General features: G+C 43.2%; 1 protein-coding gene across 1 annotated transcript in view; it reads right to left on the reverse strand.

Annotated features, from left to right (window-relative positions):
* The window catches only part of Syx6 (Syntaxin 6), a 61,895-nt gene extending 38,938 nt beyond the window's left edge, over window positions 1–22,957 (reverse strand). Inside the window, exons 1-4 of the mRNA XM_084585824.1 lie at window positions 22,726–22,957; window positions 21,515–21,684; window positions 11,704–11,798; window positions 8,538–8,600 (exon numbers count right to left, since the gene is read on the reverse strand). Of these exons, the coding sequence (XP_084441950.1) occupies window positions 8,538–8,600; window positions 11,704–11,798; window positions 21,515–21,684; window positions 22,726–22,760 (363 nt within the window). The 5' untranslated portion in view covers window positions 22,761–22,957. The remainder of the gene's footprint in view (window positions 1–8,537; window positions 8,601–11,703; window positions 11,799–21,514; window positions 21,685–22,725) is intronic.
* Window positions 22,958–23,836: the final 879 nt, after the last annotated feature.

The following is a 23,836-nucleotide window of genomic DNA, read 5'->3' on the forward strand; positions in this document are numbered from 1 at the left end:
AGAGTGCCTGTATTATGGATGCATCAGGAAACCTTTATAGCCACTTTGGTAAAAAATGTTGTCTTGCAGTTCTAATGCACTGAAAAGTGAAACTTCACACAACAACACTTTTGTAAACAAAGTCAAATGCTCAGTTATCAGCCTTTGGGGGATCTACTGTTTTCAGCTCACTGTCCTGGGCCCTCCTCAGACAGTCCCCACACACTTCATGGTCGGCTTTCAAGTGGGTTCAAGCCTGTATCAGAGCACTATGTCATGGTAGCACTCCACTGTTGTTGTTTTTTTTGTTTTTTTCTATCATCTTACTGTGCAGCCAATCTGTGCTATCATCATTTTGTGAGCTATGAACCATATTTTAGTCTGTAAGTTGCATCCTCTGCGAACAGTGTTTTTGCGGAAAAAAAAAGAAAAATCTTTCATACGTCGAAGCAGTGAATAACATGCACATGTTCTTTTGGTGAGCACAGCATGCTGAGGATTCCTTCGTCACAGTGTGCAATGAAAATACACGCTTGAAGCAGCCATCATCCGCAGACAATTCTCTAGCTCTGGCCAGCCTGACCTCTTTCTGCAGTGTGACATTTCTGTTTGCTTCAGAGTGCTCCTGTGGCTTTTTGCGAGACCTGGACAATTTTGTCACTCAAATCAGACTGTGTGCCACGCAAAGCCAAAACCCCAGACAAATGGATGTAATGCTGAAATTTAAACTTTTGAGAGTATGGCTAGACCAGGTCAACTGGATACAGCGGCAGCAAAGTCTTCAAGGTGCCGCCACAATCAGCCCAGTTGCGTAGAGGTTGTGAGACTCGACCGATAACATTTGAAAACCTCAATTCATCCCAAGGACTCTTACATACCAACTTTCTTTTCAAACTGGCCATAGCAAAAGATGGCACAAGGCAGTCAATTATTTTACTCAATACATAAAGCATACTGCTGTATAAGACGCACTGACAGATTTCACCAAAAGCCCCAACTTACAAATTAGAATATCGCTTGTAACCAATAGCGGAGTGTTTTTTAAGAACTGAACCGTGGCAAAGCAACGCTATTACGGGCTGCAGAAAAGAAGTACGCAAGCAACCTCTTGCTTACACTTTTCAGCTTCCTGCAAAGCACAGAACTGATAGTGCCAAACATTGAGCAAACAGCCAATGAAAGAAAGAAGAAATGCCGATCGCTTTGGTCAATCACGGTGCTGGATATGTAAGACAGTTTCGAGCAATCACTCCAACAACTCTCTAAAGCTGCACTAGGGGGGCAACTAGTACACAAGTGCAGTGGCAGTAGCAGTAAAGGTTGGAAGGAGGGAAGGGGGAGGGGGTGCACCGTCTGCCAAAGCATGGTGGCTCCACCAAAGAGTGTTTGGCTGGCTGTGAAATTCTCACTACGTGCCCATTAGCTCAAGAGCTCGGCACAGTACCCAAGAAGGAAAGCATTGGCGTTTGGTCCTATTTAGCACGTAAGGTAGCACTGGCTCATCCTCTTTCCTTTCTTTCTTGTGTGCAATTGTGAAAGTAAAGGCTGTCACAAGTAAAACTTAGTCCATGCATGAGTCAGAACCCCATGCTAAGCTGGCACTCCGACAACTCAGCTGCTTCCCGTCACAGTTTCCTGCCAAATAGCTGAATGTCTTTATCAGCTCAAAGGTGGGTGCCATAAATTAGTATATGACACAGTAGAGGCAGATGCAAACAAGTCTGAAAGGCTCGGTATTCTGAATAGCTATGTAGTGAAAGAAGAAAAATGAATAGAACAGCATTTACCAGGCAGGGTGGAAGAGAACAACAAAGAAATTCGCATCTCAACTTTTGAGTGCTGCCCCACTATTTTCTGAGAAGCTGAACAAACCAGCCAGTCATAGTCTTCTTCTTGGAAATTAATAACGTGTGTTTGTGTGTTGTGTTGGGTTTAGTGGCGCATAAGCAACTTAGGCTATCATGCGCCAATTTCATGGTTAAGAGTGTTGTATTTATGTAATTTAAACTTACATTCTGTTTAGGACGTTTGCTTCTATTAAAAACCTGAAAACACAGGGCAAATCAACAAGCGCATTTTCACCTAAAAGCAAAGCTGGATGAAGAGGAATGTGTTGTTTGTAAAACTGTGTAAAATGTTTTTTCCTCAGTTGTTCAAGTTGTCTGCATGAGATTAAAATGTGGATGACTGTTAGCTCGTGTCCGCATGAATCACACAGGGGCTTATCCTGTTTAGTTAAAATGAAACTATGTGTTAAATGTGTGTGTCCTATGCGAAGACGGCATAGAGCCACTTCTTTGGAACGTTCAAGATAGGTGCTCGATTTCCACTCTTCTATTACAGGCTTTATGAGGTGTAGTTTGTTATTTGTTTCAGTGTTCCAAGTGGACTGCCATTTTTGTATCAGTCTACTCTGTACCAATTTCATGCAGTCTTGAGATGGTATCTGCACTTGTTTTATTTTCTTGTCTCGAGCTTTGGCAGCGCACCTATCTGCTTTTTCATTACCTCGGATTCCTACATGACCGGGTACCCAGCAAATTTTTATGCTTCGTCCTTCATCTGTAAGTGTTGCTATGCTGTGTATGATGTTTCCAAGTATTGGTATAACTGCATTTCTTGTCTGAAGGGCTGTGACTACACTTAGGGAATCTGTGTAAATAATACTTCTCCTGAGGTTTTCTTTCATTATTTTCTCTATGGCAACAGAGACAGCATAGCATTCAGCAGTAAAGATGGACGCGCACTGTGGAAGTCTCATTATTTCCTCCCATTCGCCTTGAACAACTGCGCTTCCGACATAATGATCTGTTTTCGAGCCATCCGTGTAAAAGTCTGTGAAGTTACTGTATTTTTCTTTCAGCTGAAGGAATTCTTGTATGAAGTGCTCTTGTGGGGTTATTGTTTTTTGGAACTGTGTAAGAGAGAGGTCGCAAACTTCAGGGACCAGGTACCAAGGAGGCAGAGGGTTAGGTCTTTTGGCAATGCTAGGTAAACAATCCGGTAGCTCAACCTCTTGACACATTTGCTCAAATCTTAGGAGCAGTGGTCTCACTGCATTGGGTTTGTTGGTGAATAGTGTTCTAGAAGGGCATTTAGTTACTAGAGAATAGCAGATGTGCTTTGGCAGAGATCTGATTTTAAATATATAGGCACATGTAAGTGAAGTTCTTCTGATTTCAAGAGGAGGTTCATTTGTTTCCACAAGCAGACTGGATATAGGAGAAGTTCGGTATGCTCCACATGAGAGTCGAAGTCCTGTGTTATGTACCGGGTCTAGTTTTTTTAAATATGATGGTCTAGCTGACCCATACACTATGCAGCCATAGTCTAAGGTGGAGCGTACGACAGATCTGTAAATGTGTTTAAGGCATGTCCTGTCAGCGCCCCAGTGTTTACGGGAAAGAACTTTTAGTATGTTTAGAGATTTGGAAGCCTTTTTCTTCAGGACATTTATATGAGGAAGAAAGGTGAGTTTTTTGTCAAAAGTTACGCCTAGAAATTTGTGTTCGTTTTTCACCGGTAATTTCGTTTTGTTCAGGTGTAGTGTAGGATCTGTTTGTAAGCCTCGTTTGAGAGAGAATAGGAGAGCCACTGTTTTTTGAGGAGAAAACTGAAATCCGTTTGTGTCTGCCCATGCTGCTAGTTTATTTATGGTCAACTGCACCTGTCTCTCACATGTAGATACGTTAGAGGATGTGTATGCAATCTGTAGATCGTCAACATAAGCTGAATACATTACGGATTTCGGGATAACTGTGCTTATGGAATTCATTTTTACTATAAAGAGAGTTGTGCTTAAGACGCATCCCTGTGGTACGCCATTCTCCTGTACAAAGTTCTTTGAAAAAGTTGAGCCCAAACGCACACGGAATGAGCGATTTGACAAGAAGTCCTTTAGACAGTTTAACATCCTACCACGTATGCCTAAATATGCTAGGTCACGGAGGATGCCAAACCTCCATGTAGTATCATACGCCTTTTCCATATCAAAGAAGACGGCAAGGCAGTGCTGTTTGTGAATAAATGCTTCACGAACAGTGTTTTCAAGGCGGACTAGATGGTCCGTGGTAGAACATGCTGTTTTGAACCCACATTGGTGTATGTCTAGAAGTTCTTGGGAATGAAGGACAAAGGCTAATCTGGTATTAAGAACACTTTCAAAAGACTTTGCTAGGCAACTTGTGAGAGCTATGGGTCTATAACTGCTGGGGGCCGTTGGTGGCTTTCCTGGTTTCAGGAAAGGCACAATAATAGCTTTTTTCCAGGCCTCAGGAATACTCCCGGATACCCATACTTTGTTGAAAAATTTCAGAAGTGCTTCTAATGCAGGTGTAGAAAGATGTGCAAGCATCTGATAGTGAATTTGATCTGGGCCAGGTGCAGTCTTCTTGCCGGCAGATAGAACAGTGTTTATTTCTTGTAGTGTTATTAACTTGTTATATGTTTCATTAGTACTTCCACTTGTTGGCAGTTTTTGTTTTTCGGCCTTGTTTTTGTATGTTATAAAAGATTTTGGGTAGTGTAGTGAGCTTGAAATTGCAGAAAAATGATCGCCTAGAATATCTGCCTGTTCCTGTAAGTTTGTTTGGGTGCCAGGAGATGTTAGAAAGGGGACTGTGTACGGGGAGAAGTTGCCATCCAGTTTGTGAACAAGCTCCCACATTTTTTTTGATGTGATTGAGCTATTTATTGATGATATGTATTTTTGCCAAGAAGCCTTCTCAGCGTTTCGGCGGATGTACCGTGCCCTAGCTTTCGCCTGTTTGAATTTTACGAGGTTTTCGTTTGTAGGGTACCTGCGAAAGGTTCCCCAAGCTTTGTTTTGTTTCTTCTTTGCATCTCTGCACTCCTGAGAATACCAGACTTTGCGATTTTTCAGTACCACTCCTGAAGACTGTGGTATAGCTACAAGTGCTGCGTCAATGATGCAGGCCGTAAATTTTTCATTTATCTCGTCAACACTGAGTTTTTCAGAAAAGACCTTTTCCAGGCTGGCTTCAGACTGGAATAGAGCCCAGTTCGCAAGGTGCAGCTTCCACAGCTTGGGTTTGTTTAGAGTGATGGAGGGTGAGGGTGTTAGGCTGATAAGGACAGGCAAATGATCACTTCCTAGAGGATTGTCAAAGACGTCCCATTTAAAATCAGTAAAAATTGATGGGGAGCTAAATGATAAATCTAAAACGCTCATTTTCCCCGTGCTTGGGGAGCAGTATGTATGCTTTCCTGTATTTAGCAGGCAGACATCATTGTATAATATAAAATCCTCTAATATACGACCTCTAGTGTCTGTCTGATCGCTTCTCCAAAAAGTGGAGTGCGCATTAAAATCTCCAACAACCAGATATGGTTCTGGCAGTTGTTCTAAAAGCTCTTCCAGATCATGAAGGGTTACAGTTAGGTGCGGTTGGAGATATAGTGAGCATATAGTTATTGTTTTATAATGAATGATAGAGACAGCAACAGCTTCGAACTTGGTTTTGAGGCTAATTTCACGTGTTGCTACTCCATTCTGCACTACAATAGCGACACCTCCAGATAACCTATTTGCTTCTTTTCGGTCGCAGCGAAAAACGTTGTGTCCTTTTAAAATGTTTTGGTGTGGTCCTAAGTTAGTTTCCTGTAGGCAAAGGGCTACAGGAGAAAATGAATGTAAAATGTCTTTTATATCGTTGTAGTTGTTTATGAGACCTCGGCAGTTCCAGTGTATAAGGAACGCCATTTTTTTTTTTTTTTTTGGAATGTACCTGGATTTAGGTTTCAGGTTTTTCTGGTCCTGTTATACGAGGTTTTTCTCTCCGTTTTCTTTCTAGAGAGTTATGCCGCCGCTGCAGCGTGGACGAGGAAGGGGTTGTGTCCATTGCCTCAGGGGCTTTGGACGTTTGGGAAGAGTTAGGAGTGTTGGTTGCAGGCTTCCCTTCTGGGGGAGAAGCCTTTTGGGCTGTTGGCTCTGGGGCCAGTGTGCCCTGTTTCTGCGATGGCAGGGCAGCTTTCGCTGCTTCTGCCTGGGGCAAGGATGGCCCTGCCTGAGGCTTACCCTCGGCGGAGACCAAATCCTGTTGTGGTGTGCTGCCCCCATGCTCCACCACATTGGAATAGTTTGGTTTGGCTGTGAACAAAAAAGTGCCCTGTTTAACAAGATATCGCTGTCGTGCCTCTTTAAACGTTATGTTTTCCTTGACTTTTATGGTAATGATGTCCTTCTCCTTCTTCCAAGAAGGACATGACCGTGAGTACGCGGCGTGTTCACCTGCACAGTTTGCGCAGTGTGGCGCAGCTTCACACTCGTCAGATTTGTGTTCATTTGAGGCACATTTTGCACATGTTTGTCGGCCACGGCAGCTCTGGGAGCCATGACCGAATCTTTGGCAGTTGAAACAACGTCTAGGGTTTGGAATGTAGGGCCGGATGTCTACTTTGATGTAACCGACTTCAATGGATTCAGGGAGTTTGCTGGAGTTGAAAGTCAGAACTATGTGCTTTGTTGGTATTTCTTGGTTGTTCTTCCGGATTTTGATCCTGTGTACACCGATTACATTTTTCTCAGAAAGACCTTCTAGAAGTTCTTCGGTGAGTGACAGGAAGTCATTCTCTGATATCACGCCTTGGACTGTGTTCAAGGATCTGTGAGCACTGACCGTTATTGGGATATCCCCAAATGTTGTAAGTTGCTGAAGGTTGCTGTACTGGAGTTTGCTTTGCAGCTCAAGCAGGAGATCCCCGCTAGCCAGTTTACTAACTTTGTATCCTGGGCCTAGTATGGTTGTGAGAGACCTAGATACTGTAAAGGGGGATATTAGCCGAGCTTGTTTGGCAGGGCTTTCACTGTGGATCACATGATATTTAGGGAAAGTGTCGTGCTTTGCTGAAAAGAACTGGGCTGATACATCGGTCCGCCTTTTCTTGGAAAGGCGATCAGTTTGTTTGGAGGAAGAAGCCATAAATAATGTATGATGTTCGGCCGCGGCGCCAGCCACCCACCATGGAGCCCAACGAGGGGACGGGGCAGGAATTTGCAGGCAAGTCCTGTCCACGTCAGCTGTACACCGTAACTATAACCTAATATGGCGTAACTCAGGGTAGTCAGCCACACAAGGTTAACCCTCGCCACCTGGAAGTAAGGAAAAACCGGAAGAGAGTAGAGGACAGGAGAGTTGTAGGATAGAAGATAGGAACGTGAAAGATGAAGGGGAGGATAGGAAAAGGCGACTGCCGATTTCCCCCGGGTGGGTCAGCCCGAAGGTGCCGTCTATGGGAAGCGTGGGCCAAAGTGGTGTGTTGCCTCCACCGAGGGGCCTTAAGGGTCCAAACACTCGGCATCGGCTCAACCACCAGGATCCCCTTTTCCCCAGACACGACGATGCCACGCACGGCTAAGCGTGGGTGCTCGGGGTCCGTGGTGTCGCACAAAACACACAAACACCTGCTTTAACAGGTGCCCCCTGCGGGGGGAAATTAATAACGTGTAAGAAAGTTTGGTTCAGTTTGGTTTACAGGATCTAATGTTTCGAAGTGACTCGGGCTATGAGGGACGCCACAATGGAGGGCATCAGACAATTTTAAACATCTGGGGGTTCTCTAACATGCACTGACATTGCCCAGTAGTCAAAAGGACCATGCGGGACTGACCCAACGGTCAGCAAAGTTTGCAAGCACAGTGCTCAAGACAACAGTTGATTGCCTGGAAATGGGCGGCACCACTGCCACAGTCAAACAATGCCACCCCCTTATCCAGAAGAGATGCGCACACTGAGTTGCACAGCTTTATGTTTACCCCGAGTTCCTCCCCAAGTGCACAAGTGCCGGAGCACTGTTAAGATATATAATTATTCACAACTTTCCTTGAAAGTGGCCAACCTGTCAGATTCTTCTAGGTTAGTACCAAAATGAAAACCTCCCACACTTGAAATGTCAGGCCTCACCAAGTATTTGTCACCGACTTTGTGGCACGTAGCCTTAAGCAGATGAAAACATTCATGAGCTCCAGGAATATTCTCGCTGCTCGGCACAGAGTAGCTAAGCAGCTAAGCGGTGGGAGTGCTGGCACAGCACGAAGCACTGACTCAGCATGAACCAAGTTTTATCTGTGTTGCCCATTACTTGACTTAAGTGCTAGCACGCAAAAAAAAAAAAATGGAAGAGAACACAATACGCTGAATTCATTGCTACCTTATATGCTGCACAGAGCCAAGCACCAATGCTGCGCTTGTGAAGGATTGAGCTGGACTCTCAGTTTGTACGTGCGTAGCAAGAGCAAAGTTAATTTCGCAGCAAAGCAAGTGCCCTTCGGCATAGCCGTGATGGTTTAGCAGGTGATGCATCATAGGCCCCACCTACATCTGTCCATGCACTCGCGCGGTAGTTCCCTGGGTGCGCTGAAAAAGGTGCTTCACGGAGCACCGGCAGTGTAGAGTAGTGTATAATATGGAAGTAGATGACCCTATGCAATACACAAAATGAGATTAGAACAAGAAAAGGCTGTTACTAGGGCCATTTTCAAGTTGTTAGTACATGCCTCTAGAAGACACAAACAGAAGATAATGAGCGATGTTTCTTACCATACTGGAAGGTCTCATCCTCTTATTTTTCGCCTTGCTTTCAAGGATTGCTTCTTTCATGCACTGCACAATCGAAAAGCACAGGTGAGCCGTTTCAGATGCCAAACTATGAATTATTTATATATCTATATTGTTTAATTTATAAGGTTTAAGTTTCAATTTCTACTTCAATCTTGAACAGGCCAAGCTGAGGACACAGCGATCTGCACACCAAGATAAGTACTTACAAGATTTGCTGTAGCTTGCATGGTGAGGTCAGTACCATAAAAGCCAACAGCAAACTTTGATCACTAAAGAGGTAACTACAAAAGTATTTCAGCTGTGATTAGGGTACGGGAATTGTGCAGGGACACAGCCCTGTATTCTTTGCAAGGCATGCTATGTGGCTTGGAGAAAGAATGGTGCTAAAGGAATAAAACCATTTGCTCTGTAAACCAAATGGGGCGCAAGCGATTGCTCAGCTTGCTTCTGATACTCTGTCCATCATAGAAGCAAGCAGTGTGTGCATGTCAAAACTTTCAAGTGGTTTCATGAGAAAGTGGAAATGAGTAAGAAGCCTTCAGCTAATACCAAGGCACACATGCATCAGCTGCAAGCCCTGGTTACAATTCAAAACAACCAAGTCATACTGGTTCCACCAATTGTCTGATTCATTATAACTTCACAGAGTTATATCCCTAGTACGACGAACAGGAAGGCTGTACCAAAGCAACCGTATGTCTAAACAATGGGCAGAACTAAGCACGTAACCATTATTAAAATAATTTGCCACAACCAACATATCCCAAAATGTGAATAGAGCCTTTATGATGCCATCTAATTCAGCCTGAGCCAAACACTCAAGAAATCTTCCACATCAGAGAACTTCAGAGGTTTCAGAGCTGCAATAAAAAGCAGGGATATTAGAACAAGGCACAGAAACAGCAGGCATGCACATCACATCACACTTGGTGACAGGTAAACTTGTGCGTAGGTTGGCTGCTTTTCAGATTTAACATTTTTTAAGAATGTGGAGCCAAAAATGTTCTTTCTCTAAAGTTTCAGACCAGTGAAATCAGGCTTCCACAGGAACGTTAGCAATGCCAAGGTTTCTTTAACTTCACTAACCAATGCAATTACAATGAAACTTTCACCCCTTGCACGCATCTATGTACTTTACAATTACCAACACGTCAAAAAATACATTATACTAGCAAACTGTTCGGTTACATTTCCTTTTATTTCTCAGCTCTCACGTGTTGCATATTACGCATACTACCATCTGCATTCCGAGCAAAGCAACATCCATACTCAACCTGCAAGGCTTTTCCACACTACCCAAACTCGGAAAATATTCTTAAACCCTAAGTGCAATTCAGAATGCATAATGTCATTAGGGCAGCGTTTGCTAGTGCTAGACACAGTTCAGCTGAAATAACATTGGATCAATATTCCAGGTGCATCAGCCAACGCAACCTCAACTATGTAGTTAACCATCCCATGTAGCAAGCCACAGTTATTTTGTTGGGTAATTTCTTAAATAAACTGGAAAAAAAATTCATATTTAAGATAACAAGTTCCAGGCAAAAATTCTAGTACACAATTGTAGAAAACCCCACAAAACCTCTAATCCAGATGTTTTTTCTTTTTTTTCTATAGGTGCTAGTTCTTTCAACACTAAAAACGAAGCAAAATAAAAAACTAAAAAAAAAACAAACAAAAAAAAAAAAACAAAGACAATCAGCTTGCACATTGTGCAGCAGTGCGCTCAAGCGAACTCGTGAATGTAGATGTACTCAATGGTGCCGAGGCAAAAGCACCTACGACGAGGCTGCATTCAGTGATGAAAAGAACAACACGGTGGTTTGCACTCGCAATATGTGGTGGCTATATGCAGCATTTGTGTCACCTTGTCTATGTTACTACTTCACAGCAATCCCAAGTATGCAGAAGCAATTAGCCAGCCAGCCATTCGGCTTTCAGCAATACACAGGCCAAAACACTATGCAGCGGTCGTAGTTGTCCGCTGGCACTCTGAGTCTTTGTTTCGACACCAACACCCGATCGTCAACTAAGAATACTGCTTAAGTGTTTCGGCCTCCACACTGATACTGCAAGCACTTTTAATTTTGATGCCAGCACCGTTGTATGCAGCTATATTCAACAGTACGAGAGCATTGCTGCACGGTGCACGCGGAGGTCCCAACATGGCTTTTTTCCACATTATGTCAGCCGTCTTTTCAACAAGGAAAAAACTAACCTAAAGTATACACAAAAGTCTTAACAAACAATGATGAATTAGAGGCCTCTTGGGACACTCTACAATTTCCCAATCATTTTCGTCCAGAATGTAACAGCTCATTTGTTTATTCAGTTACCTACCTGAACAAAATATAAAAATCTGACTTGCTCCATATAGTGGTCAACAAAATGGTTGAAGATGTGTTCTCCTATTACACCCCAGCATATTGTAAAATCATGATTACGACAGCTTGAACATATGGTTCGTACCCTCCGGAACACTATTAACATACACTGGCCAAACTTATACAGAATGCTTAGAGTTGTGAACGTGTAAAAGGTTTCTAATTGCTATGCTGTCCTAAAACAGCTTTGGTACAGAATGAGATTCTGTCATCTGCAGACTCTGGCACTTGATAACTGTGTCATTAGGAAGGTAGCCCTGTAGGAAGAAAATGCAAACTTGAAACAAAAACAGGCCTTCTATATATAGCTTCCCTCTGTCCTGTGACTAGTGCAATTCCTTACGGACTACATTTCCCCGGTATATTTGACAAAGCCCTTAACAGTGCCTGTCACATGACTGGCAAGAAAATGACTCACATTCATAACCTTGACTTCAAAGAGAGTAATTGCTTTGCCACTCAGCTCAAGAAAGAGGGCAGTCTCAATCCAAAATTTAGCGGACTACAAAATGACATGGCGCTACTGGGCATTGATGGCTGTAAATGCCCTATAGTACTTTGGCTATAGTACTGGGCGTAATTTCTAGGTTAGCTTTCTCACAAAAGAGAGACTCTGCGACATCTATGAATATTATGCAATTCTGCTTACAGTTTGTTGGTTTATTCATGCATCACGCCAAGCTAGTTGCCAGATTCAGGGATCCATATAAAGTGCCTTTACCAACGAAGCTGTCATCAAAAAATAAACTTGCACAACCAACCTTGACTTCATTCCTGGACTGCTCAATGAATGCTTTCCGGCTTTTGATTTCCTTTTCATCAATCTTAAACTTCTTTGGATTTTTTTCAACAATAGCTGAAAGGAAAACAGTTAAGGAAGGGTGGCTATCGGAAGAAAAAGAAGTGATTACTCAGCTTCAAATGATCGCCTTCTGAGCACTGAGCGTTCCATTTAACAAACTGACAGCGGCGCTGAAGCTGCTGTGTGTACATCTTATGCCTAACATAATATATACCTGTAATACTGTGATAGATTAAATAGATATAAAAAAGAAAACTAATGGAAATTAAAAATAAAAGCAATTACACTTGCAATTATGTTATTGCCCACCGAAGTCATGAGCAGATAAAGACCATCCTTTATTCCAGCCAATAGCTGAAAAAGGTTTGGTTTCAAGAACCATTAAATTGCCACGTGCCATTAATATGGATGACATAAATTATTAACTTTTCTACAGACACAACTTATTCAATATACTTACACCTCGGTAATGCCATGATGAAAATGCCCAGTGCCTACTTGGGCCAATGTTCTTTTGTCGTGTTAATACCAGCAGATATGTGACAAAGACCTCTAGTTCCCTAGCTAGGTATTTCTTTTCCTGCATTTTTAGCAATGGACGTATGCTTAAGTGATGGCTATTTTCTTTTTCAGGTAGAGGGGGGGGGGGGGGGGGTGCATGCACATGCAAAGTAGCTTCTGCTGCTTTTATGCACCCAACACAGATACGTGCTAGTCATTTGTAAGCCGAGGACGGCCTTAGTAGCAAACAGACCGTGTCCTGGCCAGCAAAGTGCTTCAAACTGCATTTTTTTAGCAGAGCAATACACTTCAAATAGTAGAGATTTTTCATAACTTAATAGCTTGCATTTCATAGCTTGCCGCTACACGAAACAGTATAACTACAACAACAAGGATTTTCAGAAATAATTCATTTTTCCCTCTTTACTAGTTTTGTGGTTGATTCTGGAGTTTTAATTGGAAGGCGTGTAAAGGTGCGCCCAAAATAAAATGGAGCACGCAAGCGATGGCCCAACTGGGCAAAGCTGCATGCCAGAGCGCTCTATTAATTAACAGATGAGAAGAAGAGAGCAAGAGTGCATTAGAACCTGCCACTGACCCATTTCAATGCTGCAATGCTTGCCTTATCAGTGGCGCTCAGCGGCGCGGCGCTTTATCCTTCGACACTAAAACCACCAATTTAAATCTGCGTGGCTGCAGTGGTTTGCGCTACGCTCGGCAGTGAGTGTTGTTCTGCAGTGTGGTTAAATGAAGTCGAAATTTAACCCCATCGGCGGTCCCATAGGTTGAAAGTAGTGGCATTCAAGACAAAGCAGAAAGCGCAATGCCACCAAGCATCACCGCCGAATTGCCATAGCAGTGCAGCGTCGCACAGGCTGCCGATAAGACGAGCATCACAACATAGATGTAGGTCAGCTGAATATGCCAACGCTCTCTCACTCACATCTCCTGATAAGGCACACTGGCAGACAAGCTGGGCCAATTACACCACTGCTCGCATGCTCTGTTTTGCTTTTGGTGCAGCTGTACACATTAACAAGAGAAGACTGCGCTTCCATGGTGTGGCCTTGCTATTCATACAATTCTACAGTAAAGCATATATTTAATTCATAAATGATACCTAGCTCATTAATGCACTGAAGAGGAAACCTATGCCAAGTGCTGTGGAAACAGCATACAGCTTCTTGGCTATACTTAATTCCCTCTTTCAAAAAATGAGGATTTAGTCAGTCCAGATAAAGTGAGCAAAACGCATGGGGCAATGCATGCCAATCCTGAAAGGTCAGCTGGACCAAGAACAGAAACCAATTTAGAGTTTGTTTTTAAGCTCTTCCTGTGAGTTCACCCACTGCATGCACTGGCATGGCAGACAAAGCATCTAGCAGTGCGGCCCAAACACCTCAACCACTGGTTGCTTACAATAAAATCAAGAAGCAAACAAGTTCGCACGTGGAGGCAAGGTAAGATGGTAAGCAAAATATCAGGACAGAAATCAGAGAACTGACGTCATTCTATATTCTCTCTCGCATGCCAGCAGTAATTCCTCCTCAGATTCCAACGGTTTCTCTTTCAACACTGGCTCATCAACGGAGCCCTACAAACAGCAGAATGTTGGGACACTACGTTCGGATTACAGGCTAAGCCAAATGCATTTCGCACATCCAAACAAACTCCAGTTTGGAAGATTGTAAAAAAAAAAAAAAAAAATTACTGAGTGCAAACATTAGCAATTTGTCACATGAGGCATGTGCATACATATTGACAGCAGCTCCCCTCATTTAATTCGAGATAGTCCGAAAGAAATTTTTTTTTTTCTTTTTTGAAATGAGCCAATAAGGAAAAGTTGCATAATACAGTTTCCAAACAGACAAAATCCGCCACTAACTCTGACCGGAAGGTATGTGCTTGTATGTTATGAGTGCTGCCAGTAAGGCCATCAGCCAGTTCTGAAAACAGCAGTGGAGTCCGCTGCCTACGCTGTGTAGTGTTGGCATGTTTATCATCCCTACCACATTGTAGTGGCCACAGTGGTTAAGTTACAGGCTATGATTTCGCATTTTTTCTCCAGCGGAGGATATTCCTACAGTTGCACAGGGAAGAGATGAAGATTGATCAACGCTCTATAAGAATGGTCGCACCATCAACTTCGAAGGTGAAAACCAGAGAAAAGAGGATGCGTTCACAAGGAAAAAGTGCACAAGGACGGCGCTGGCGTCGTTTTTCTGCACGCCTTTCTTATGAATGCGTCCTCTTTTCGCTGGTTTTCACCTTCAACTATGCACAAACTGGTCTAACAAGCTACACTTCTTGAATTATACCATCAACTTTGCTACAGTATGACAAGCCATGAAAGTGCGCCTCCAAGTAGTTGTGGGAAGAGGCACGACACCAGACTACAAAGTACTGTTATTGTAGTTGCCTGTTTCTCAAACATGCTTACTCACATGTCACGCTCCTAAGAATTGAAAGTCTATTACATACTGTTATTATAGTTGCCTGTTTCTCAAACATGCTTACTCACATGTCACACTCCTAAGAGCAATTGAAAGCCTATTACATTAATTGCCAAACCAATTACACCTCTAGGCGTTGCTCAAGAGTTTGGCAAAGCAATCAAATATTCAATAAAAATATTGAGACGCCACCATAATTTGGTTAGTTACTATGCCTGGGCTGATTGAATAAAGAGGAGTGAGGGAAAAATAATCGCCTTTCAAGCAGTAATTTGGAATCCCGCATCGAAAGCATCAAATTAGCTTGTTCTGAAAGCACTGCGATATGAAGTGGAGCTAAACATGATGTCTGAGAGCGTCACTGTCCAATACTTACAAAGCAGCTGGCATTTGTTTTCATCTTATTGACATGCTTTCCATAATACACAGTATTACAAAAAAAAAAAAAGATAAGAAGATACCTTTTAGAATATACACTTATGACTACTTTCTCAGCTACTTAGTACTATACTACAAGTAATATGCATTGTCCATGTAATTACAGCTCCATCTTTTTTCCCTAGGCTCGCCTTTGTACGAAAAAGAAATATAAATTGCACAGAGAAGTTGATTTTTGCACAACATCTGTCAGCAGTTTTTCTTTGGTATCTGCTGGGCTATAACAATTTCATTTCTTCTCATTCACAAAATGGTAGCCTAGACGCCGCTCTCTCTACCATTACACACTTAGTGACTTCTGCCATTTCTGAAAGGGTTAACAAACCTGCAAAAATTAATCCCCACAGTGGCTTGAAGGCTTTTGAGATTAGGCTACTGAACCTAAGGTTGTTCAATCAAACCTTGACACAGGCCACCTCATTCAGACAGAAGCAGAATTCAAAAGCATTCCTACACACTGAAATGACAGTGCACTTACAAATCATTCAGATGGTCAAGCTTAATCTCGATACTACCACCATGGCACCCTTCACAGCCCATGTGCTGCTTTGGGACTATAAACCTGACAAACCACTACCACTCCCCTGCTATGCTAGAAAACTTGAGAGAAAATACAAACAAAACGAGATTACTATCTTCAGAGAATTATTATGCTATGATACCCATTGCACTGCGAACAATTATGTACACAGAAAATTTTTGTACTTCAGTAACTTTGCTTTTTGAGCTGCAGCGCATGCAGTGTAAGCATGACTGGGAGCATCGTGCACAGGTGCTGCACAAGCAAAAGAAAAGGACATTTGTGCATTGTAAAGGTAAAGTGGCCTTTAATAGAGCAAGCAGGATTGGGCCAAGAGAGTGACATGCTGCAGCACAGTACACGACATGCAGAAAAGAAATGAACAGGCAGCATAAAGCGCACACGTATTCCATGCCGCCCATACCAACCAATGACGCTTGCTATACCAGGTTTGGAATCCTGAACGACGTGTAGCAGCGTAACTTTGCTCATGCATGAAAAAAAAGGCGCGGGCACTGTCAGACAGAAATTGATCACACTGGTATAACAGTCTTTTTTCGTGATATTTAGCCCATGACCCATTGCACTTAAATTCTACAGGAAAAGAAATCAGGATTCGCATGGCTAAACCTGCCTCCAATAATAATAGCATGCACATCCGATTATCATTCTATTCCATAAAGCATGCGTATAGTGGCAGATCCAATTATGTCAAGCTTTTGCAGGAGATGCACGAGCAAAAGCCGGTAGACAGCAGGAACAAGCCAGCGGCAAGTGAGCAGAAGCGCTGCTTTGCACAAGCGATGACAGGCAGCCGATGCTAGGCTCATGGCATACAGTTCGAGGAAACCAAACTTTCAGGAACCTGCAAATCTGAAAGGAAACACTCAGAATACTGTACACCAAACTAAGGGCAGCATTTTTCTTTCATACCTCAGGCAGGATGCATCTCCTATATGAAAGTGGAAATTTTCAGTTATATTTTGCAACTTCATTCTAAGGAAACAACTTTTTTTTTTTACGACACAGCCCGATGCCGATGTTATATATCTGGCGCCTAACTGCAGATGCCTTTCAGTTCTTTATTTACAATTGCTGTCATCACTGCTCGGACTCAGCTCCTCCTCCTGTTCATAAATAAAATTGTCCCTAGTAATATTCATGGCAGTCTAATTCCTATAAAATTTAACTAATTTCTGCAATTATAGCCTTCAACTATTTTAGCACAATGCCTGGGGACAGCACTCGATAATTTCAAAATACACAAGCAGGCAAGCTGACATGATGCGCTTAGTTGACCTGCGAGTGCCACTTTATGATCAATTGCAGCTATCCACACCAAATATAGCCACCTTAATTCTGCTTTAAATGGCGCACAGCCGTACAGCAATGCATACTGGAAGATAACAACGATCATTTATTATCTGCTATTCGTTAGCTGTCATCATCTGGAACCTCCCAAGAGTGCATGCCGCACAAGCAAATGTATATATACACATACACTTGCCCACTGCAGATGGTTTTTCCAAACTACCAGCTCTCGAAGTTGGGGAGAGTGGCCCACACACAAGCCCAGCCCTTAGCTGAGTGTAGACAGCAAGTGGTACATAGTTTTTAAATCTCGGTGCAACACATGGGCTATGAAGGACACCAAGGTGCAAAGCTTCAGACCTATACATTGAAACGCGGCCACTGGTGCTAGAATTCAATCCCGTAGAACATGGGACCAGGAAAACGTCAAAGCCACTGAGACACCAGTGAACGTAAGCGACCCAGAATAAACAAGCAGTCATTTTGCTGCTTATAACCACGGCTGCTCACCAAAAGCCAAACAATCATACACTATCTAGCCAAGACCATGAAGAGCTCAGAAAAGTACAGCTCCTGTTAATTGTGGGCAGAGTTCACAATGCTACCTGCACAAGGAAACTGCTCGGCACGGCATAAATTTTTGATTGTCATACCACTGCCTATAGTAATAGGCCAACCCCCATGCATCAGTCGTTCATAAACTGTTCAGTATATCATTCTCTAAACTAGTCACCGCCCACTTCAGCTTTCAAAACACTGCAAGATATTAGTTTGCTACTGTAAATCAAGAAGTGTCCCACACTTATGACTACGCCATGATCTTATAACTAGAAAGCTACTTGAGTGTTGAAGCCCACACTTATTGCAATTAATACTGAGTGACTTAAATTAATGGGTAGTTAAAGGAGTATGGACACTTAAATTTTGGTTGCCTGTTTTATTCTTTGTAAATGATGTACAAGACGTTACACACATTTGCCAAGTGGTATTCACTTACGACCACTAAACCAACTGAATTTCTTCTTTCCCCTATACTGGTTTCGGTTTTAACAGCCCAGCCTGGCTAGTTCCATACAGGTGGCGTGAAGAGTGAAAAACTATGATGTAATTTTTCCTTTGTCTGCCCTTTCTGTATCGACCGGGCACCCGAGAGAAAGCTCCATGCTTCTGCTTGCTTGACTCGATGGCTTTCCACACTGTCTTCGTTGCTGCATGTTACAACTACTTCACCTGGCATCGATTTTGCGGTCCGCATGTTTTTCAAGCGCAATGCTTGAATATACATTGTGCGTGCGCACGGACACACAGATCTGACTCCGAAAAGGGGAAGCACAATTTATTTACTTGTTTCATTGACGCTGCACTCGTGCAACATGAACCTGGTGTACATTAAAGCTGCCTGCTGTACTCGGGTCCCAAGATCATACCTGCACAAGTGCGCAGCTTTTGGCAACGGCGCCGCCCGCTGGCGTGCCGGGAAACGTGAACCATGCCGCCGCTCCCCGCCTGCGCTGGGCCTACCTGGTTTCACATCGAAGCGGCAGCAGACGGCACTTCGGAATGGGCTAACGATGTAATAAGCGTTGGACTTTCGCACCACTTTACTGGGAAGCCTATCACATAAAAAATGTATTCTTGATTCGCAAGGTGCCTTCAGAGCGGAGCTAGCAGACGCCAGGCGAGTTACACCGGGCAGCAGCAGCAAAGTGGATGTGGAAAAAATGTATCGCTGTAATCTCTACCAGCAACTCGGTATTGGTCAAACAATCCTCCCAATTTATTCGTTATTCCTTGTCATTTATACGGAGTTGTTATGCACGCGAATAAACAGTGATCCACGATAGATTACCGATAGCGGAGGCTATCAAAGCTGATCGCGACGGGCCGCTTTGCATGCTCAGATCGCCTTGACAGCGCCAGATGGTGCCACATGCCAGGACGGTGCCACTCAGGCCTGCCGCGTTGGGACCAATCAGCGCGTGAGCAGGCATGAGGTAGCAGGTCACGATGGCCGACGTTATCTGACTGGGCCATGATTTTTTTTTTTTTACTGCTAAAACACTTTTTTTTTGTCGGACGCCAGCTTGGAGCTCACAGCATCTGCAAATCAGGCTGAGAGAGCAGCATCTTCACAGTAAGCAGTACCTTCATTCAACATGTCTAACCAGCTGATATTTCTTGCATGCCAACTGCCAAGCTTTCGTGGCTGCTGTTCACCATCATCATCATCATCAGCCTGACTATACCCACTGCAGGGCGAAGGCCTCTCCCATATTTCTCCACTTAACCCGGTTCTGTGCTAACTGCATCCACTTGACCTCTGCGAACTTCTTAACCTCATCCACCCACCTAACTTTCTGCCGCCCCCCTACTACGCTTTCCTTCCCTTGGAATCGTTTGTTACCCTAAGCGACCATCGGCTGCTGTTGGCTCCTGTTTTTTTACATGAGCCGCTAGCTAGCCGGTCGAAATCAAGGTGGCCGGCAATGTCAATAACACCCGCGCCTTTGGGCGAAACAACGTCGAACTAATTATGCTAGGCTGAAACGCTGCTCGACGATGATCACGCGCGATCACAAACAGACGAAAATTGTTACCCGTATGCGTGATTAGATTGTGTGTGTATGTGTCGCCAGTCTGGCCAACAGGCAGCACACGTGCGGCGCGCTCATATCTTTGACGTCATTGCGTGCTCGTGCTCGGAGAGCTCGAAACCGAAACTGTTCCTGATAAATGCCATGATAATTAATTAATTGAGCCACGTTGGGGCATTTTGAGTCACAGTCCCCCTGTTTTGGACCATCGTAGATCATTTAAAGCAAAAATCCCGAAACAGAAAATGTATGTGTCTATACTCCTTTAACAGTGGTACCAACAGTAGAAATTGCAAAAAATAAAAACTGCTACCATCACATGATCAAAAACAACTTTCCATGAAAACAAAGGAAACCATGGTAACTATTGGGCACAAACAGTGTAACAAACATGACAAAACACGGGTGAAAGCATCAGCACATGTGCATGTTTGTTACAATGTAAATTTTAAGGAAATTGTGCACTAAATATTGAGCAACTGGCATTATTTTTCTTGTTTCCATATTATGCAAAATAATAGCATACTCAGATGTTGGTGAAAAAATGTATACGGCAGCTTTAAAATAAAAGTCAATGCTACATGTAACTTACAAACGATCATAGAATCAAAATAATATTTTATGACTGGCATTGTTTCCTTTTAAGTTCTGAAGAAGGCGAGATGTTCAAGATGTTCATTCTGATACACTGAACACCTCAGACAAAATGTACCAAAACAGTAAATCACTTCTCACTTCTAGGATGTACTCACATGTTCATGCATGTGGTAATGCTAGCTGACTAAGCCCTCAAACACATCCAGTTTTGAACCCGTCTTACACAAGCTCATAACAAAAATCAGGCTGGCACAAGTGGTACTGCATAGTGAAAAGCCATTTACTTAAAACCCCTTCTTGCAAACATCTTAAAAAGAATTGGCAGTATTTGTAAGCAAAAAAATTCAGACATTGCAGCACTGAAACTAACAAAATGTGATTTTACTCATTTAGTATGACAAGTATGGTATTTTACAGTAAAAACAGTACCAATAACAAAACAATTAAGCGGAATATAAATGCTGCAAGCAATGGCATAATGATCAGTGCGGAATAAGGTAGCCTATGTTTGAGGCTATGTCTCAGTTGTGGGAACCATTCCTATTTCAGTGACTAGGGCACTCTGGAGTACAGCACTTACTACAGGTTTTCTCCTGGCAACAATGGCCATATTTCAATAGAAGCAGAATTCAAATCCATTTCATAAATAAATTTTCGTTCACCTTAAAGAATCCCAGATTATCGATATCAATTCAGATTTCTATGCAGCTGCATGCCTCATAAGTGGGTGTACCTTATGGTCATAGAGATTTTAATTTGCTTTTTGCATGTACAGCCGCCCTGATTTTTAACAATATAGCGCGAGCATCGACCAAACTGCTGGTCAGCGCCTTATAACGGCGATAAGCGTGCAACACGGCGAGAGTTCATGCATGCGCAAGAATGTGGAACGTCGCAAACAGATATTGTGACAGGGCGTGTGTCTTTGTGATCCGAACAGCGTAGCAGAAGACACTCTCTCTTCGTGTGCGTGCGCGAACTCTCGCCATGTTGCACGCTTATCGCCGTTACAAGGCGCTGAGCAGCAGTTTGGTCGACGCTCGCGCTGTATTGTTAAAAATCAGGGCGGCTGTACAAATATAGTAACTAGCATAACATGTGCATCACTACAAATTTGCAGCATATTCCTGGCATATGTCATGTAAACTGACTAATGTCTGACTTTGACAATCCTTTTGCAGCTTTTAAGCATTAGATTAAAGTAAAAAACATTAAGAAACAAACACAGCACCTTAGTACAGGTTTATGTACACTAAACTCCAACAACACACACAAATAAAGGAAGCGAGCTGTTAGCCAAATGACTATTTTGCTTTATCAAGTCACGAGAAAGGGCATAATAAAACAAAAGGATACCAACAGTCTCCTCAAGATCTTCTAAGTCCCATTCTATGCTGCGTAAGCCTTTCCGTAGCTCACTCGTGGTCCAATCAATATCCTCTTTGCTTGGTAAGCTTGATGGATCTTGGTACTGGTTCCACCTCTCAAACAGTGTTTTGTTGTTGGCTATGGCCTTGACGATTTCACTGAGGATAAAGTGTAACATGCATCAGCACAAGTACTTCATGAATTTCCTTTTAAGATTAACTGCACTATACTCCTGGCTAAAAAAAAAAATAAAGACGAAAATATATAGCCATATGCACACTTCTGAAATGAAGCATGAAAAAAGCAATAAGGCAAACAATATGCTTAAAGTGCATCAACATCAACAATACGAAAAAAATCAAACCGGAATCAATATACTTCAAAAAATGCCAGTCGGAGCAGTAAAACTATCCTCAGCATGTAAGTCGCTTCAATAACGCCTACAGCATAATCTCATAACACGCTGGTCAGCGACTGCGACGAATGTTTAGGTTCGTTTATTACACCAATATCCATAACTTAGAATGACATTTGTAGTCTTCCCACAAGCAAAAGTCGAACAACGCACGACGAAAGCAGGGCATAGAGCTACAATAGTATGAGGTGTTGCCTAATATCGCGCCTCATAGAATGCCTTTGCGGGGACTTTCGATTTGTTATCGCACCCTCTTGAAAAAGAGGTTCTCGAAAACAAAAGCTGAACGATAACGGCAATCACTCCGGCGTATTTCCACGTTAAAACAGGATAGTCAACAGGCCACTCTACCCGCAAAAACAGCAGTACTGAAAGCTCAGCGTTAGAGCAGACAATTTCAGTGCTGAAACCAGTGCTTCCTGCTTTTAAGTTTTGCTTTCTAGAGTCTATACCACGTACTGAGACGTGCTTCCAGGCGGCACACAATGCGAATCGCAGCAGGTGCAGCGCTCAGCGATGATCCAAGAACAAAACATCACTACACTACAACGAAAGATCAAAGAATAAAAGCCTGCGCAGCAGATGAACGGAATGGAATTCCTTTGCATCGAACACCTACCGCCGGATTACCTCCCAATCCTAATCGTCCGATACTCAAGCACAGGTGCTAGGAAAAGAAAAATAGAGGTGACTGAAATACTAACAACCGGAGAGCACCCTTCGACACATAAGCATGAAAGCCACACCGAATTCAATCGGCATAATGTGCATACAGGGAACTTACTCTTTAACGACAAAAAATGGATCCTCAAGACTCATGGCCTTTGCGATCCACTCATAACAGTCGTGGCGTCCGTAGTGGCATGCGGGGTTCTTGTGACAGGTTCGGTGCTATCAAAAGAACAACAGATACCGCACGAAGGGAGCGGCACAGGCAGTTATCAACCTCCACCTATTGCTCGGCAATACGAGACGAACCGACGAACGCTATATGACGTTCTCGCTTAAACAAAAAAAAAAAATAAAAAATAAGAGCATAACGCAAACTCCAGTGTTGCCGGCGGTCGGTACATCATTGTTGCTAGCTGAATCCTCAAAACGTTGCCAAAAAAAAAAGAGCAAAAAAAAAAAACGTCTTTTTAGGTGGATTGGATTGACTCATTTTAAATTATCGGGAGGATAGGTTCGGTTTCGCTCTTTTTGAACCTACTGATTTCTGCGTCTACGCCAAGTCTACGCAGCCTGAAATTATATCTACACTGCAGCATTGTTAATGCAAAATGTTTTATGACCACTGAATTTTTTGCCAAGCAATCATGACAAGAGAACGCACCGATCGAACATCACACAAAGTGAAAAAAAAAAAAAAGAAGAAACGAGTTTATTCAAAAGTTTTCATCGCATCGATTTGGTCTGGCATCATCCCAACTGAAACTGGCCGCCGGCCGACCGACGCCGTCGGTAAAAGTAGGGTCCCTAGAAATATTGCTAGTCTCTCGTCCGCCGGCCGCGACGGAGGCCACAGTGGCTTTAGCACAAAACCAAGCATATTCCAGCCAGGGCAACGTTACTAGAACAAACTCAGTTTCACAGCTCCCCATACCGCCCAGCGGAGGAGAGTGTCCCATGTGGCGGTCGCGGTCGCGAGAACTAGTGGCGCTGCAGTCAACTCTTGCTCCTCACCGAGCGCGTCGTCTGCTACTCGCGGCGCGAAAGCATGGAGCGGCCAGCACACACGTAGCTTTTGCGTGCTGCCGTTGCACTGCACATGGCTGCAGTATAATTATAACTACACTACGACAGCTTTGGCGATGAAGCAACGCATTACCTTCATTAATTCATTTGTTAATGCTTGCTCACTCTTGCGTTACTGCCTGGCCTGTGTTCTGTAATAG

This window comes from Amblyomma maculatum, unplaced genomic scaffold (assembly GCF_055883805.1).
Source record: "Amblyomma maculatum isolate TAMU_Amacu unplaced genomic scaffold, ASM5588380v1 scaffold_13, whole genome shotgun sequence".
NCBI lineage: Eukaryota > Metazoa > Arthropoda > Arachnida > Ixodida > Ixodidae > Amblyomma > Amblyomma maculatum.